This window comes from Buteo buteo, chromosome Z (genome assembly GCF_964188355.1).
Source record: "Buteo buteo chromosome Z, bButBut1.hap1.1, whole genome shotgun sequence".
In the NCBI taxonomy this organism is placed as follows: Eukaryota; Metazoa; Chordata; class Aves; order Accipitriformes; family Accipitridae; genus Buteo; species Buteo buteo.
The window spans coordinates 45,142,417-45,158,412 of record NC_134204.1 but is presented as its reverse complement, the minus strand read 5'-3'; the positions used below and the strand labels follow the sequence as shown (position 1 = coordinate 45,158,412).

At 38.1% G+C, this 15,996-nt stretch overlaps 1 protein-coding gene across 1 annotated transcript in view; it reads left to right on the top strand.

The window, feature by feature from the left end:
- The first annotated feature begins 7,327 nt into the window (after nucleotides 1-7,327).
- The window catches only part of SLC28A3 (solute carrier family 28 member 3), a 43,837-nt gene continuing 35,168 nt past the window's right edge, over nucleotides 7,328-15,996 (top strand). Inside the window, exon 1 of the mRNA XM_075019777.1 lies at nucleotides 7,328-7,541. Coding sequence (XP_074875878.1) covers nucleotides 7,485-7,541 — 57 coding nt within the window. The 5' untranslated portion in view covers nucleotides 7,328-7,484. The remainder of the gene's footprint in view (nucleotides 7,542-15,996) is intronic.

Genomic DNA, 15,996 nt, shown 5'->3' with positions numbered 1-15,996 from the left:
TCCTACCTGTGCAGGAACAGTTTCTACTGACTATTCAAATTCTCTTATCTATGCACGTTTTGTTCAACTCCTTTCTCTGCAGTAGGAACTGCCCGGGGGAGCCCCCAGGATTACTCTATTTCTCCACCTAGGGTGTTAATTGACACATAGCACCTCTCCACTGGTCTCAGCCCCGCAGGGGCTGCCAGGGGAAGCCCTGGCTTCGCTGGGAACCGCTGGGAATCCAGCAAATGGAGAGAACCAGTACCGATTGGGCAGTTGCTTTGTGGCAAGGAATTCAGTCAAGTAATTTGTCACAAATGAGTCCACTCTCTCCTCTGTACAGAGACAAGCTGGGGAGTTCCTGTGACTAAGCACTCCAGGTATGCACAGGAGCACAGCCTTTGTATACGCAGCCCTTGCACATGCCAGCCACACCACAGCTATGACTACAGGAAGAACTTTAATTTCCTCCTTATATCACATTTCTAAATTAATTTCCATAGGTTTTGCCACACCTGCTTCACAGAAAGTGCAACATACACTCATTACTTACCTCTAATTCACTTTCTACCTCAGGGGTCACAACAGCAGTGATTGGCTATCTTGTTGACTCTGTAGTATTTCATCCCACTGAACAGAAAGGCAAAATTCTTACAAAACAAAAAATCAACCAATGAGTCTGCACACATGCCCAAAGTTAAACTGCATCCTGCATGAAGTGTATTGACACAACTGTCCCACCAAAACCAGTCATCTTTACACCATCTATAGGCTCTATTTATGTGTCTAAGCAATGACCAGAAGAGGTGTTGGAAAGATTTCCAGCATACAAAAGGTACAGAATTAAAAATAAAACAAAACAAAACCCCAAACCAACAAAAATCCCCTAAGAAACAAGCAAATAAACAAACAAAACAAACAAAAGCCACTGCCCAAAGGACACATGGTATGCTAACATTTCAGGTCATCTTTGCATGTGACATTTACAGATTGAGGCCAGTTATATTTCTATGCATAAAAGGTCAGAAGAAACAGTCCAAGTGACAGATAGGCAATAGATGTATTTTTTCCTCAGTTAGATTAAGATAATTATATCTAAATACCACTTATTGATGAAGATATTTTAGATTAATAAGACATTAAAAGACAGCTTTGTAAGTCTAATTGCATTTCTCTGTCTTTGAGGTTATGTTCACACCTGCAGATGGCCAAACCCTTTCTGAAACATCATTGAACCTAGATAAGACTTCTACCCTAATTAAGTAATTTCCCTATAGTATTCTTTGAAATAATCCTTCCTATTACCTTTAAATGTATACCTTTCTTTTATTTGAGTTTTGTTTGTTTTCATTCTGTATTCACATGAATGTGATATGGAAGCACCTATGTAGTGTTATTTTCTTTTACCTAGCCTGTGTCGCATGATTAAGGTATCACATAAAATCCTTTTCCTCTGTTTCTTGGAAAGCCTGCTCCTTTTGGGGTGGTCTCTTTGTACTCTCCTAAAGTTGCTCCTAATGTATGAGAATCAACAGCTGTAGGATTCCTGCTGTTTAGCCTTAAACGGGTAGTTGTCACAAGGTAAAACACAATAGCCCTCAAATGCCCTTGACTTTCCTCCAAGAAGTCTTTCCTCCCTAATTCATTGTGTTTGTTAAACATGAAGTTCTTTTACATTAATATTTCCCTCCTGTCAAGGGGCAACTTCAGGACAACTGGGAAGCATGAAAAAGTTTCACTTCCACTGCCACAGAAAACTGGGGAAATGAATAATTTTCTCAGCAGTTAGTCTGCTCAGATATTCACACAGATTTCAGAAGTATCTCAGAGGGAGAGCTGGGAGCCAGAGTAGGAGCTAGAGATTTACTGGGCAAGAGGCTGTGACTAGTGTGGACCAAAGACTGAACTCACAGCAGAACCTGGGAGAGGAGAAGGCAGCACCTGGCTACTCAGCTGCTTCATAACTGTGGGAGAAGTATATTTTCATAAAGTCCATCTGGCAAAAAGTTAAAATTGTTCTGAAAATGCAGATGGTTTCCCCCCACCATTTATGTAGCAAACAAATTCTTCAACATGCATTATGAAAGAATTAAAAATATTCCAGACAGGCTAGATATATGTCTCAAATGTTAGATGCTCTGGACTGTCCAACCTTTATTCTCCCCCCGCCTGCCCCTCCCGCCATTAGCTTACTTAATTTTCCAAAAAGTTTAATAATTTCTTTTCTTACTTAGTGAAAGATTTCAGATGAAGGAACAGAACAGTTCAATCAGTATCAATGCTTTATGAGGTATGCAAAATATATTTGTAGAAAAATGGCTGCAAAACCAGATACTGTTTCTTTAATAGCACTTACTGTCACTGTACAGATGTAAAACGTTTTTAAAAATGGAGATTCAGGTTTTTGTTTTGACAGTTCATCAAACTTAACACCATTCTGATTTTCCCCTAAGAATGCAGGAGCATGCCATGGTATAACCCCAGCCAGCAACTAGGCACCATGCAGCCACTCACTCTCTCCCTCCCCACCCAATGGAATGGGGGAGAGAACTGAAAGAAAAGTAAAACTCGGGGGCTGATGTAAAGACAGTTTAATAGCACAAAAAAGAAGAAAATACAATAATAATAATAACAATTATAATAACAAAAACAACAACAATAATAAAAAAAACAATTTGAATATACAAAACAAGTGATGCACAATGCAATTGCTCACCACTCGCTGACCGATGCCCAGTTAGTTCCTGAGCAGTGATACACCCCCCTGGCCAACTGCCCCCAGTTTATATACTGGGCATGATGTCACACAGTGTGGAATACCCTTTTGGCCAGTTGGGGTCAGCTGCCCTGGCTGTGTCCCCTCCCAACTTCTTGTGCTCCCCCAGCCTTCTTGCTGGCTAGACATGAGAAGCTGAAAAATCCTTAACTTAGTCTGAACGCTACTTAGCAACAACTGAGAACATCAGTGTGTTATCAACATTATTCTCATGCTAAATCCAAAACATAATACCGTACCAGCTACTAGAAGGAAAATCGACTCTATCCCAGCTGAAATGGGGACAGACCAGTAGCTGGGAATTTTGAAAAGAAATGTTACCCTTTGATAAAAACTAGTCCCAAAGTCAGATTTTTCGACAACTGTGTGTTGAGGAGCGATTTTACACAAGTAAAACTGTGTTTCTTTTCCAGAAGACAGAATTTCTTCACTTCATTCTTTATTCTCATGATACTGTGGAGTTTTAGAGTTTATCTTTTACATTCGTAACCTAATGAAAATGTTTCTAAAAACTGATTAGGCCACAGTGTAAACAGCTGCAGCTTGGAGATTATAGATATTAACAAAGAATGCCTTTTTGGTCCAACTTTTTTCAAATATGGAAAGGAACTTTTTCACTCAGAAAAGTCAGTAAAGGGATAAGCACAGCTGGCTAAATAAATGTTAGGATATACAGCAAAAATAAAGCAACTAATCTACTTGCTAACCATTTGTGAATGATAACCATGCTTTTCTTTCACTCACCTTTCCTTTGAGAAGTAAAATCTAAGTAGTAATATGAAATAATCATAAAAATATTTGTCTGTCTATGGTTTCACTCTGACTCTTCCCACAACTATTCTTTTGTTTTGTTTTCTGGCTTTCATTATGAAGATCTCAGCAGCTTTCGCAAAAATTTGCATAGAAAAACATGGTCAATGATTGACCGGAACGAAAGCATCTCTGGAAAATTTACTTGCCTTTTGTCATTAGGTCAGGATTGAAGCTGCTCTGCCCACCTCATGGCCTAGCCCTTTTTTTGTTTGAAGTCACCATTTACCCAGGGCATGTGAGAGAGATTGTTCAAGATTTTATTGTTGCAAAGCTTTTGAAATTTTTACCAAATTGTTCTAGACACCACAGTTGAGTAAAATTAGTACAACTATAAATACTGAATATGATCAATTAGGTATGTAAAAAATGTGAATTTTTTAACAACTGTACAAGTCCTAGCTATGAAGACGTTTCCTGAAGTTCAGCAATGAAAAAAACATTACAATGAAAAAAGACCTTACTCTTTTTGGATACCTCACCTGTTTCTCCTGCTTATCTTCTCTATGTACCTAGCAAATTATTAAGAATCATATTGCTATGTATTTGCCTTCTGTGTATACAGTAAGCAGTGCTGTTGATTAATATTTTTATAGAACCCAAAAAGCCCTTTCTGGTCTAGCCAGGTTTCATGACAATTTCAGAGCAGATTGAGCATTGCTGTGTTGTTATTTGAAGCACAAAAAGGCTCTGAATGCTCTTCCTTGTGACTAGGATTTCATGGCAAAGTTACTTAACACTGGTGTGGGAAGGCTTTCTTTTGGTAATGAAAAGTTTAATTTATTTGCCATAACACTCCATTTTTTTTACTGCTCAGACTTCTGTGTATATTCCATGGTAAATACTGATGTCTGGTGTCAGCACAAAACTACCACTGCCTTTTTGACCCATTTATATTGACCCATATTACTTTATGCTACAGATAGGAACATTTTTCTATATCAGAAAGCATAAAGCTCAGCTGAAACCTTCTCCTGCTAGCAAGACCTCTGGTTTCCTTTACCTGCATTAGAATCCAAGGAAAACACTTTGAGGGGGTGATGTTCAAGCTTTCTGCTTCCTTAGTAAATTTCTGGGGAATGAGTGAAAACACCTCTAGTGTTTTGAGGAAAGGATTGAAGAAAATAATTATTATATACGAAACTTTTAAAAAATCTTCATTTCTCAAGTTTATTTATTTTCTCGATTTCAGTCATGTGTGCGACGAAATAACAGTGGTTCATTGTGCTAGCTGCCTGCAAAGTTGTAAAGATACACAATACAATGAAAAAAATTTTCCTTAGTCTGTACCAAAAAACTAGTTTTGCATACTTATTGTGCTATTGAGCTCCTTTTCCAGATTTCTGTTTTAATAAAATGGTTTCCTTTCCTAGTTTCTCAGGCCTGCTAACCAAAACAGCAGCATTCTTTCAATAAATTCATAAACTTCTACCATTAAAAAAGGAAGTGAGAAGCACCCAGGAAAATTATGCTTTTGTCTTCAAATGAGAATTAACTTCCTTCATGCATTGGTCACACTAGGAAAAAATGTAAAACTAATTTATATGTGAAACTCAGTGAAAGAATTAGGCTTTTTGATTGGTCTTCCTATAACTAAAAGAAAGAGAGTCTAGAGTTCATGTAGAAATACTCAGATGGAACACAGAGTTTCTTAGTGCTATTCTTAGGAAGCAGCTTTTCAGTTATTGTAAATTTTTCTCTCTGTTATTAGTCAGTAGAGTTTTGGCAACACATATTTTCTTGAGCTTAGCACTGTTAGTCTAATATCGTAAAAACACCCTAGAAATTAAGAGTGCGAGTCTTTAATGCCTTCTTGTAGCTGGAGGAATCACAGAAGTGGATAACAGATGTCCAGGCTTGTTATCAATTGAAATGGCAGGATGTGATTACTTCAGACACATAACATTTCTTAAAAGTCCGTGTCTTCATGTAAGTATATAAACTAACCAGAAATGGGAAGGGGTTTGCTATAAATCAAACATTAAGTAGACTACTGGCTGATCCTGACAAAAAATATCAGTGAGTTCCCACCTCTGTTTAACAAAAGGTCCTTTATCTACAGGGAAATGGCATAGTTTGCGTTTTCTATAGTGGGTTCAGGATTTGTCTTGGATGTTGGGGCGGGTTGCTTTCAGTACCTTGTCAGTTTACTAACAAAATATATTTCAGAGGAGGAAATTTTACACTAAAATGATCAAGTCAGTGTTAATCTGGCATTTTTCAATGAGAAAACCAGTTTTAAAAATGATCTAATGTGTTGCCAGAAGAAGAGGAACAATAGCAATAAGTACTTGTGTCTTGGCATAGTGAGAGGGTAGAACTTTCTTCCAACCACGCAAGTGCAGACTACAGATTTTAGGATTGCAGGGGCTGGATTTGAAAATTATTCACTCCCTTGTTTTCTCTGCCATCTTCCCTCTGATAGTAAAAGCATGTCCAAAACTGGCAGGAGGAGAGAAGGAAGAAAGGAAGAGAGAAACAGCTGAGGCATGCAGTAATTAGCAGGCACTTATATCAAACTTGTTAAAGATATTTGCAGCTATTTTTGCCGGTGAGTAGTGTGCAGAGAGAAGCAATTAGTCAGTGAAATTGCTCTACTCACAGTGCAAATACAAATAGAGCAAACATGCTGATTTCAAAACCTGGGGCATCAAAAAAGATTCTGAACACTGAAAACCAGAATACATCATTAAAAGTAATACGCTCGTTACTGAAAAAAACCAAACCAAAACAAACAAAAAAACCCCAAAAAACAACTAGTCCTCCTTTTAAAGCAATAGTTATGAGATTCAGAAAGCATATATTGCAACCGTATGATTTATAATATCAACATAGTTGGAAAATTCCTCAGAAAGATCCACCATCTTATTTTTCATGTAACTGTTCTTTATTTCCAAGAATATATTCACTCACGCTAGTCCATTCTGTCTTTATTCCTAAAACAGAACATCATTTTTTGCTCTTTCACAGGGTGAGGCAAAACTCATGACATTTTCAATCCCCATGTAGAAAGCTGGGAATTTAAGCACCTAATGTGTACATAAATATATGTTGCTGTATTTCGAAGAAACAGAACACTCCCTCATTTTTGTTGTCCTTGAAGACAAAAATTATATTCATTCAAATCTTCTTTGACATTAGTGTCTGTAATTCTGCTGCTGATTTCAGTGAATTTACACAGAACAAGCTGTAAATACAAAGTCCATAGGCAACCAAAAACATGGGTAAGAGACTCAGCTGATAGTTCTAAGAGCATAACTTTGCCCTACTGCAAATAGCAAGTCTGAAATCCTGCATTAGAAAACTCTTCACTTAAAGGTGAGTAATCTGAGGACAGATAACCAAATGACCCCATGCCCTAAGATTTGGCATGCCCACTGAAAATGCATAACCGATATTTGTTGGAGGTTTGGGATTTGTTCCTTTTCCTTAGTTTTCCCTTGCCAGATAAAGTCCTTAACCACTATGAAATTTAGAGACACAATAACATTGCAGAAACAGTGACTTGTGAATAGCTGTAAAAAAGACAAAAACTGTGTCGACCTCTCAAAGATCTGGGTGGGGAAGATTTTCCCCCAAGCAAGTGAGGAAAGCCAGAAGTCATATAAGTACACACATTTGCCTTTGGGATGGCCCAGAGATATGAATGCCTCTTGGGGCTTGCAGGAATCCTCCTTTCTTGTCTCAAGAAACATTTAATGCAGTTTCCCACGCTGGCCAAAAGGGGCTGTGCCAGGGGAGCGAGAAGGTGGAGCTATGAGTGAGCAAGAGCAACCTGAGAGTGACTACAACAAACTAGATTTGAAGTGATACTCACCGACCCTGTGGATGGATTAACCAGGTGCTTGCTGCTGTTGCCCTGTGCTGCAAGTAGCTTTCAACATCCACCCAAAACTCTCCTGCCCATGCTAGCCACATGGAGCTGAAGAAGACCACCCGTGATCACTCAGGAGTGCACAATTTGGCCTTCCAGGTAAGTGTGGTTTCCTTTGCTTTGTGGGGAAGAGGAAGCACTTAAAACGATAAACCGTGCTTACTTAGAATCACAGAATCGTTTAGGTTGGAAAAGAGCTTTAAGATCATCGGGTCCAACTGTAAATTCTTCAGTCCCTGTACAAAGAGAAAGCAATTTCTGCTCTCTGCCTGCAGATGTTTTACAACACCCCACATGGTTTGCACTGATATCCTGCCAAAGTACATGGCTTTTGTATAAAAAGCTGGATCACAATCGACACATTCAGGAGTAGGCTCTGCTTACTGCCTTCATCTCCTGCCTGGTATACTGCTATCTTCCAAAGTCTTCTGACTCAGTAATATTTCATAGGCTGATGGATCTCACAACTAGCTCATCCACCTCTCCTATCTGGTGTATCGGTTGATGCTTTTTCCTGAGGATAGGTAATTCACAGTTCTGTTGAAGAGGAGGTCATCATTATGCAGCAGACAAATACCTTATCAAAGCAATGTATATTAATGAGAAAAATAATAATGTAATCACATTGGGATATATCTTCTTTCTTCCAAGCATAATGTAAGTGCAATTGTCTTGTTCTGCTCCCAAGAAGAGCACAGAGAGGAGGTAAGTAGTGAACCCAGAAGATTCTGTGTATTACGTGCATAAAGTAATGTTAACAGCCATTTTTAAAATGCAGGTTTCAAAAGCAGAAGCACCAGAAAAACTGTTAACCAGGTAGTTATTGGTTCTCAGTGCCCAGCATCCCCGTGCTTTCATTTGAATTAGAGCAGGGACGAACAGAAATTTGTAAACCCACAGCCAGGCCAGGCTGTTTCACTGTACTTGTTACTGAAGATAGAACAGGTCAGGGAGAAACAGTGGCTCTAAGGAGTGGTGTGTTAGCAAAGTATCTCTTGCTTTCCTCCACCGCCTCTGATCCTTACACTGCCACTGAGCTCAGCTAGCAGGAAGGGTAGCACGTAAGTGGGCGTGAATATCAGCCAACACTATGCAAATAACACAGAAAGGTCTTTGTAGATGCTAAGCATGTGGAATATTATGTAATGCCAGTGACATCCAACCACTCTGTATATTTATTCATTGGGCTATAGAGACAGACAAGGAATAGATTGATTTGATAATCTGCCAGTCAGGGAATATTTGTGGAATGTAAGGGAGTTAGGGTCAAGTCCCTACTCCAGTCATCAGTTAATAATTCACGCTAAGTGGGACAGTTTCAAGAGGAGACAGAGATAACTCTTAAAACAGGATAGCCCAGTGGTTAAGGCATTCTCCTGGGTAATCAGAGCACCCCCAATACATCTGTGCTTCAGAGCAGATAGACAGATAGTAATTTGAACTTGGGTCTCCTTCAGTTCAAGTGAATGAGATAAAAGAGGGCTTCGTCTGGCTGCATTTTCACACAAAATGTGTGCCTAAGATAGTGCAGTCAGCTTCCAAAGTCTGTGCCTACAGACTTCCAAAGTCTGTGAAGGAAGAAAGAAGTCCCTCCTTAGCTGCAGAAGCTCTCTGCCGAATGCTCTTGCATGACCTAAGCTGAAAATCTCCTCAGCAGTCTCTGTGGAGCACAGTACTGTGACTCAGGTTAATCCTCTGCCTTATGCAGCTAGTTCACCTGGGCAATGTGCAGGGAACCTAGGTGCTTCCTTTCCTGTCCATTGCAGAGGTCTGCAAGAGCCTCTATTTGAATTTAAATAATTCAATGAAACCTGGGGCCTGAGTCAAGTTTTCTGGTTACTTTTTTGTCCTGGAACACCAGAAGGTGTTCAAATTTACATTTACACTGTCTATCTCTGACTCAACATGTAAGTCACTCCCTAGAGAAAATAAGGCACAAAAGGAAATAGGTAAACTTCTGCATATAGAAAAATAAATCACTTCACAGTAGAAGCCACTGAGAAGAAAACAATCTAATCATTTTTTCTTACTTTCTTGTATTTGAGTTTTTCTTGCACAAAGAATGAACGCTTTTCTACCTCCAACATACCGTGTCTTCTAGTACTAAGCAATGAGTATCTTCTCTAAACCACGAAATATAAAAGGTTCTGGAAAGGGTTTCATTTAAGCCATTTTAAGTGTCTGTGGGATTGCACTCCATAGGTACCTTCAGATGTACCTGAGCCATTTAATGATTAATGCACAAAGGGATAGAAAAAATAAGACACAGATAAAGTAAACTCAGGTTAGGTAGTTTGTTTTATAAAGCAAATAAGTTAAGAGAACAGCTCTTAATGTAATACAAAGCAGATCAAGGCTAACAAATGATGGATGAAGGATCATATCAGAGCTTTATTATGTCAAGAATGAGAGGCATTGTGCCTTCTGTTGTGGAGAGACTCTTTAACAGGACCAAAGGGTTGTAATACAAAGTAATCTGCTTTTCAACTAGTCGTACAAATGGTCAAAGGGGGGTAACTGTTGGAGCTCTTCTCAATTTCACATTGGCTATTGATATTTAAACACAAACAGCCTTCTGTACTGTGATAGGATTTTCACTGCATCACAGAAGCATAAAACTTTTTTCAACTGTACTGTAGCAGACCCTCAGAAACCAGTTAACCAATGTTAACTTTCAGAGATGGCACGCATCCATGTAGCATAGGCTTCTATTAACACCATCAATTACATTTCAAAAAATGCATGATCCTGCAAAATATCAGCTACTTCTTCTGTACACTACGCAGATTCCACTAGAACTGTTTATAGGCATAGCATCAAAAACTGCAGGTCCTGTGTTATTGCCTTCTGATAATGCCAGTACCTGGGAGGCTCAGAATCAACTTTTAATGTCATTAACAGCTCAAAACAGTCTCAAAAGAAAACAGACAACAGAAAACAGACAACTCTCTCTTTGATGTTAGGGACATCTCAGTTACTAACAGCCATTTGGATGTATTACAATGAGTAAGCTTCCTGTTCTGGTTTTAACAGTATGCATAGCTCTAGCCACACTGCCAGTCTTCCCAAGCACGCTCCTACTCTTCAGCACAACATAACGTTAATAAATTCCAATGCAATTGCTAAGACCTACCTGCTAAATTTACCTGCTTTGGATGCTACCTCATAGCTAGAATCAACAGATTGCCACACTGTTTATACCCAGACATTCAGGTTTTTAACATTTTTTTTCCTCTTAAATATGTCATGCAATTTAAGGAACCTAAATCATTATCCTCATAGTCTCATCGTAATTCAGAAGATTGTTCATGTTAAGTGTCTACATGCTAATGTAATACATTCTGTATCTATATCTACAGTAATGTCATACATAATGTATGTACAGAAATACTACTGTGTCTCTTGCATTCAATGTGGTTCAGTTAACTTCTCTCTGATGGCACCAGCTTTCGCGTCACTATAGCTGCCCATAGAATTTTCTGCTCAGAAACCCTGCAACACTAACAGTAACCCTAAAACTGAGATTGGATTTACCTAGCTTGTGTTTAGCCCTTATTTAACAGGCAAAGGTTTTATCTAATGAGTTCTGATGATTCAGATGTCTGCTAATGATGACATTAAACAACAAGTCACACTTATTCCTCAGGGAATTATAAGAGTTGGCTCATAAAAAGGAATGGTATGTGAGATGAAAAAACTCCCTGACTTTTAAAAGGAACTCAGAGGTAAACACAAAATAAATGCAATGCAAAGGGAAGGTAACAGCTGATAAATATTTATTGTTCACTGGCCTCCTATTGTCAGTGTTATGATGCATTAAGCAGTCGGTACCTGCTTCTGTAGCAGAGCACACCGTACTCTTAAGAAGCTGACTTGAAGAAGGATCCCCTTTAAACGCTGCATAAGGATATTGGTACTGCCATAACATATGCAGCTTTTGTACTCCATTTCATTCAAACAGGCTTAAAACATATCCTAAAAAATGCCATTTTTTTCTGTGTTTATCACCATTCTCCACACTTCCTAGATACTCTTGTCTGGTTGGTTAATTAAGACTATAGGCACTATTAAGAATTTACATTTCATGGGCATCGTTGTTGTAATTTCCCTTTAAATTATGAAGACATTGCACTGCATAACTCCATCAGATCCAGGCAGGAAATTATGCAGTCCTTTTCCAAATTCTCAAAACTTGCTTTCCAAAGCTATGCTTTTTGGAAAAAAAAAAAAAAAAAAAAAAAATTAACTGTGACATACTATCTGGTCTCTTACAGGAAACAGTGAAAGTTAGTTATACCTTTAGGGTCTTTGCTTCTCATGCTAAGTAAATACTCCTTGTGAAAACCATTTTTAGGATTCTTGTCCTTGTTATTCTTATTGTGTTCCTGCTTGCCGTCAACAGATGTTTTGAATGCCATCATTGCAGGGGTCATGTGCACCTTGCTATCTTCTCAGGAATGTGCAGATCTTTTTTTCCTGTTTCAGTTTTTCTGGATTTTGCTTTCTGCCTCTCATACATTTTACTTGCTTTGAGAGCAAAAGGATTTCCTATTTCTTTTATTATGGCCAGCTTGTGCCAGTGTATCATTTTAACTTGTTTATCCTGCATTTCAGGATACTATCCAACTATCCTACTCAATACTGACAGCTTAAGCTTTTAAAGAAAACAGTAATGTACTCAGAGGTGGGTGAGCCTAATTTGCAACCCATTTCAAAACACCTCATGAAGATTTAGCAACCTGAATTTAAATCTGGAATTACATGTTTCTTATCTGCTGTCTCTACAGCTCATTTACTATAATTTAACACATGGATAATGAACATTCATCCCTCCTGCCCTGTACACTGAATTTTATCATTTGACAGGAATTTATGAATGCTGTGATTATTGATTGAAAAAAATTTCCTCAAAATTTAAAATGCATTTTAACTCCTTCAGAATCATGACACTCTGGCTAGCAAAAGGTAGTACATGGGGGAAAACTTCGATGAATGGTCTTCACTTACACTGAATATTAAAAGAATAACAAAGTTTTGAACTGTAAATCAGATGGCTTCATTTCAGCTGACTGAATGCAATCTGAAATCCAATGAAATCCAACATGGTAACTTAAAATATTTGCTTTTGAAGCATCTGTTTTCCACTGAGTTCCTTAAGTACTCTGATTATAATCTCCAAAGCTAATGTAACTACCCACCCTTAAACCATAAAGAGTTTAAGCAGCTGCCTGGATGCTCTCTCTGGTAGCCACTCTGTTTTCCTCATTAACTGGCAGGGGCAGAAAACCATCTACTCTAAAGTGTGTGCTGTGGTTAAAAACACAACCAATAAAAGTTATGAGCTCTTTGCAAAGCCAACCGTTCCTCAAAAGGCAGGGAGGAGATAGAAGGGAAGGTGAAAGAATGTCGTTATGCAAAAAGACAGGGCAAATGAGCTGCTCATCTAGAGGGAACAGAACAGACATTGAAAGAGCACTTCACTTACAAGTATGCGATAGCTCTATGCCCTTGACGTTTAATTTGATGTTTTACAAGCAGGAAATTCTGATCAGTAAAAGTACATCAGACTGTGAAGGCAGAAGTGCAACTGTGAAACGCTTTTCATATTGTCAACATTCGAAGTAAATGGATCAATTCTGTAATCCTTCCAGTGTGGCCAAAAGGAAAGAGAATTTTCCCATGCAAGTTTCTCTAATTTGGCTTTAACTTCCTGCTTCCTTATGTCACTACAGATTGAGTAGGTTCAGGAGTGACTTGGCGTATTGCAGGATCTGGCCTGTGCTCACAACAGTGCTGTGATAGCTATAGTCCCTAAGGCTTGAACTCCCATTTTCTGTTGCAATGTTTTGTTCTGCAGGCATTTCCAGGGAGGTGGAAAATGATACTGAGCAAATGATGTAGAAGCTTTTCAGTCCGTGCTGGGTGCTTAGGTAGCAATCTGCAACAGCAGCTGACAAGCACAGACAGATTAACATTTTGGTGAGGAGTTCCTTCAGCAAACTCAGAAAGACTCTAAGCAAATAGCAAAAAGCCAGTTTTATTTGTCAATTGAATATTGCTATTCGTATGAGAAATTTAAAAGAATTCTTTTTCTTCAAGGGGTGGGGTTAAGTAGCATGCTTTTTCACCAAACAAAATAAAACAATTGTATAAGGGTTTGGATGAAGAGGTTGTACTTGAAGAATGAGCTGTGAAATATAAGAAAATTGCTCAGCTTCATGGCACTCATTCAAAGACTGTTTTAGTTAACAGAAGTAGTCTCTAACTGAAGTAAACCTGTTATCAATAGTAATTAACCAGTTTCTACTGAATTTGGAATATGCCAGAAATGTGGTATGATCATTTGAAATGAGTGCTTTTTATGCTTGCAGAAAATAACACAAATCTATCATTCTGCAGTGCAGGCTATTTAGAGTTCCAGCAATCATGTGATGCTCTTACTAGTTTTCTGTTACATTACTCATACATTCATATATTTTAATTACTCTATAAATGAAACTCTTATGTAATTATTGCAGTTGAGCAGTGGGTTGGACAAAGTGACTTCTAGAGGTTTCTTCTAATGCAAATTATTCCGTACTTCTGTTGCTTCTAAATAGCAACTCACATGCTTGCTGTTTTTCACATGTTTTCTGACGAAAGTCCTAAGAAATCTTTGCTTTCTCTTGCTCAGCAACTAGTATAGAAATCTTCAGAGAGACTATCCCCAGGGGTATGTGTGTGTCAATTACAGAACTGTACCACTTTGACTTCACTATGCTGTCCTGTATAGTATTTTTAATATATTATATCTCAGTGCTACAATTAAGCACTGCTTCTTGTGATAATTCTTTTTTTGCACTGTATGGAGTGTTCAGTAGAGGCTTTCATTGTCAACTGCAGGGCAGCTATGGCAAACTCCTAAGACAGCATGGTTAGAAGGCAAACAAGTAACAGGGATGCTTTTTGAAAAATAAATACCTCCTTCTTAAGGGAATGCAAAAATACTCTTCTCTTAGAAGGAAGGGAACTGACGTAGTGGCATCTGGTTTATCAGGGCCACAGCAGGTGAATCAACAGCTTCTTGCGACTTCCTTCTCTTTCTCCAGACACACAATGTTACAGAAATGCTTTTACTGAAATGGATGTTTTATCATGTTTGGAAACAGAGTATCCTTAAGGCAAATATGTTACTGAAAGTAAAAGTGTTCTGGTTGCTTCTAGGGTCATATTTCTGCTAAAAAGCAAAATTTAATTTATGTCTGGTAATATTGCTTATTCCTGCCTTTATCATAATTTACTATGATTAAGCTTATTTTGTATTGTTCATTTGGAAATGATCATTTTCTTAGAGGGCTAAATGTAGATACTAATTTACTGTTGTTATTACCATGTAAATAATGAGATACTGCATGCAGTATAACACAGTGAAATGACCATACCGTAACTGCTGCCATAAGAAACCACTGAAATATAAAACATTTATATCAATTGCGGATATAAGTTATCTGACATTTTGTTTAAGTGGCTTTCTTATGAAACCAAAATAAGAACCAGCCCTTCAAGGATCATTAAAAAGAAGTAATGTACCCTTCAAAACACTAAGAAACAAGAAAACTCAGCTTCAGAACAACAACAAAAAAAAAGTAGAAGTAGTGGACGTGGTTATGGCTGTCTTCAACTCTCAGTGCCCTCTGATAAAAGGTACACTGCAGAGAATTAATGTAGTAAAGTTAACTGCTCTCTTTAAACATACTCTGAGTGTTTTGTTCCAAGAGCAACAGAAGTATGTATTTACAAAAAATAAATGTATTTACTGCATATGCATAAGGAGCATATGCACTGCAGCAAAGATACTAACAACCTGGGAAAGGCCCAAATAGGCCATTGCCCTTGGTGGGGAGAAGGGCTCTATCTTTGTAAACTTGTTGAACCAGTCCTGAGGCAAAGGGCAGCACCAGGAACACATGTAAGTTTGGGTCAAGAAAACAGCAGAATCACATTATTCAAGCACTATCCATGACCGACGCAGCTTTGTGTAATAGTGCAGGGACTTGAACACCTGAGCTCTGTACACTGAGTTTCGGGCTCCCTGTACTGGTAAAGTAAAACACGGAAGAACAGGCATCAGAGTATAAATTAGTTCTTAATGCACAGTTGAAAGCTTTCGGCTTTTCATTTGAACAACACAATTTCTGGTCTTGTCATGCCCCAGAACGACAGTGAAGGTGTGCATGTTTTAAGACCAGAAGGTCTCAGAGAGAATTCACAGAGAATCAAGAATTCACCAGATAGGAAAACCGTACATACTGATGAGGTATGTTTTTTTCTTTTTTTTTTTTTCTTTCAAATAACCTTATGTAAATTTATAAACCTCAAATTCAATGTCAGTAATTGGCTGCGATATTACATCCAAGACAGATATTTTAACAAAACCTGAATTTTTTTTTAAATTCATAAACTGACAGGGAAGTGAGTTCTGTTCTCAGAAATACATTAAGAAAAAAACACAGAAAATAGGACATGTAGGATTCAGAAAAATTATTTCTTATGTCATAATGGCTTCATACAAGAT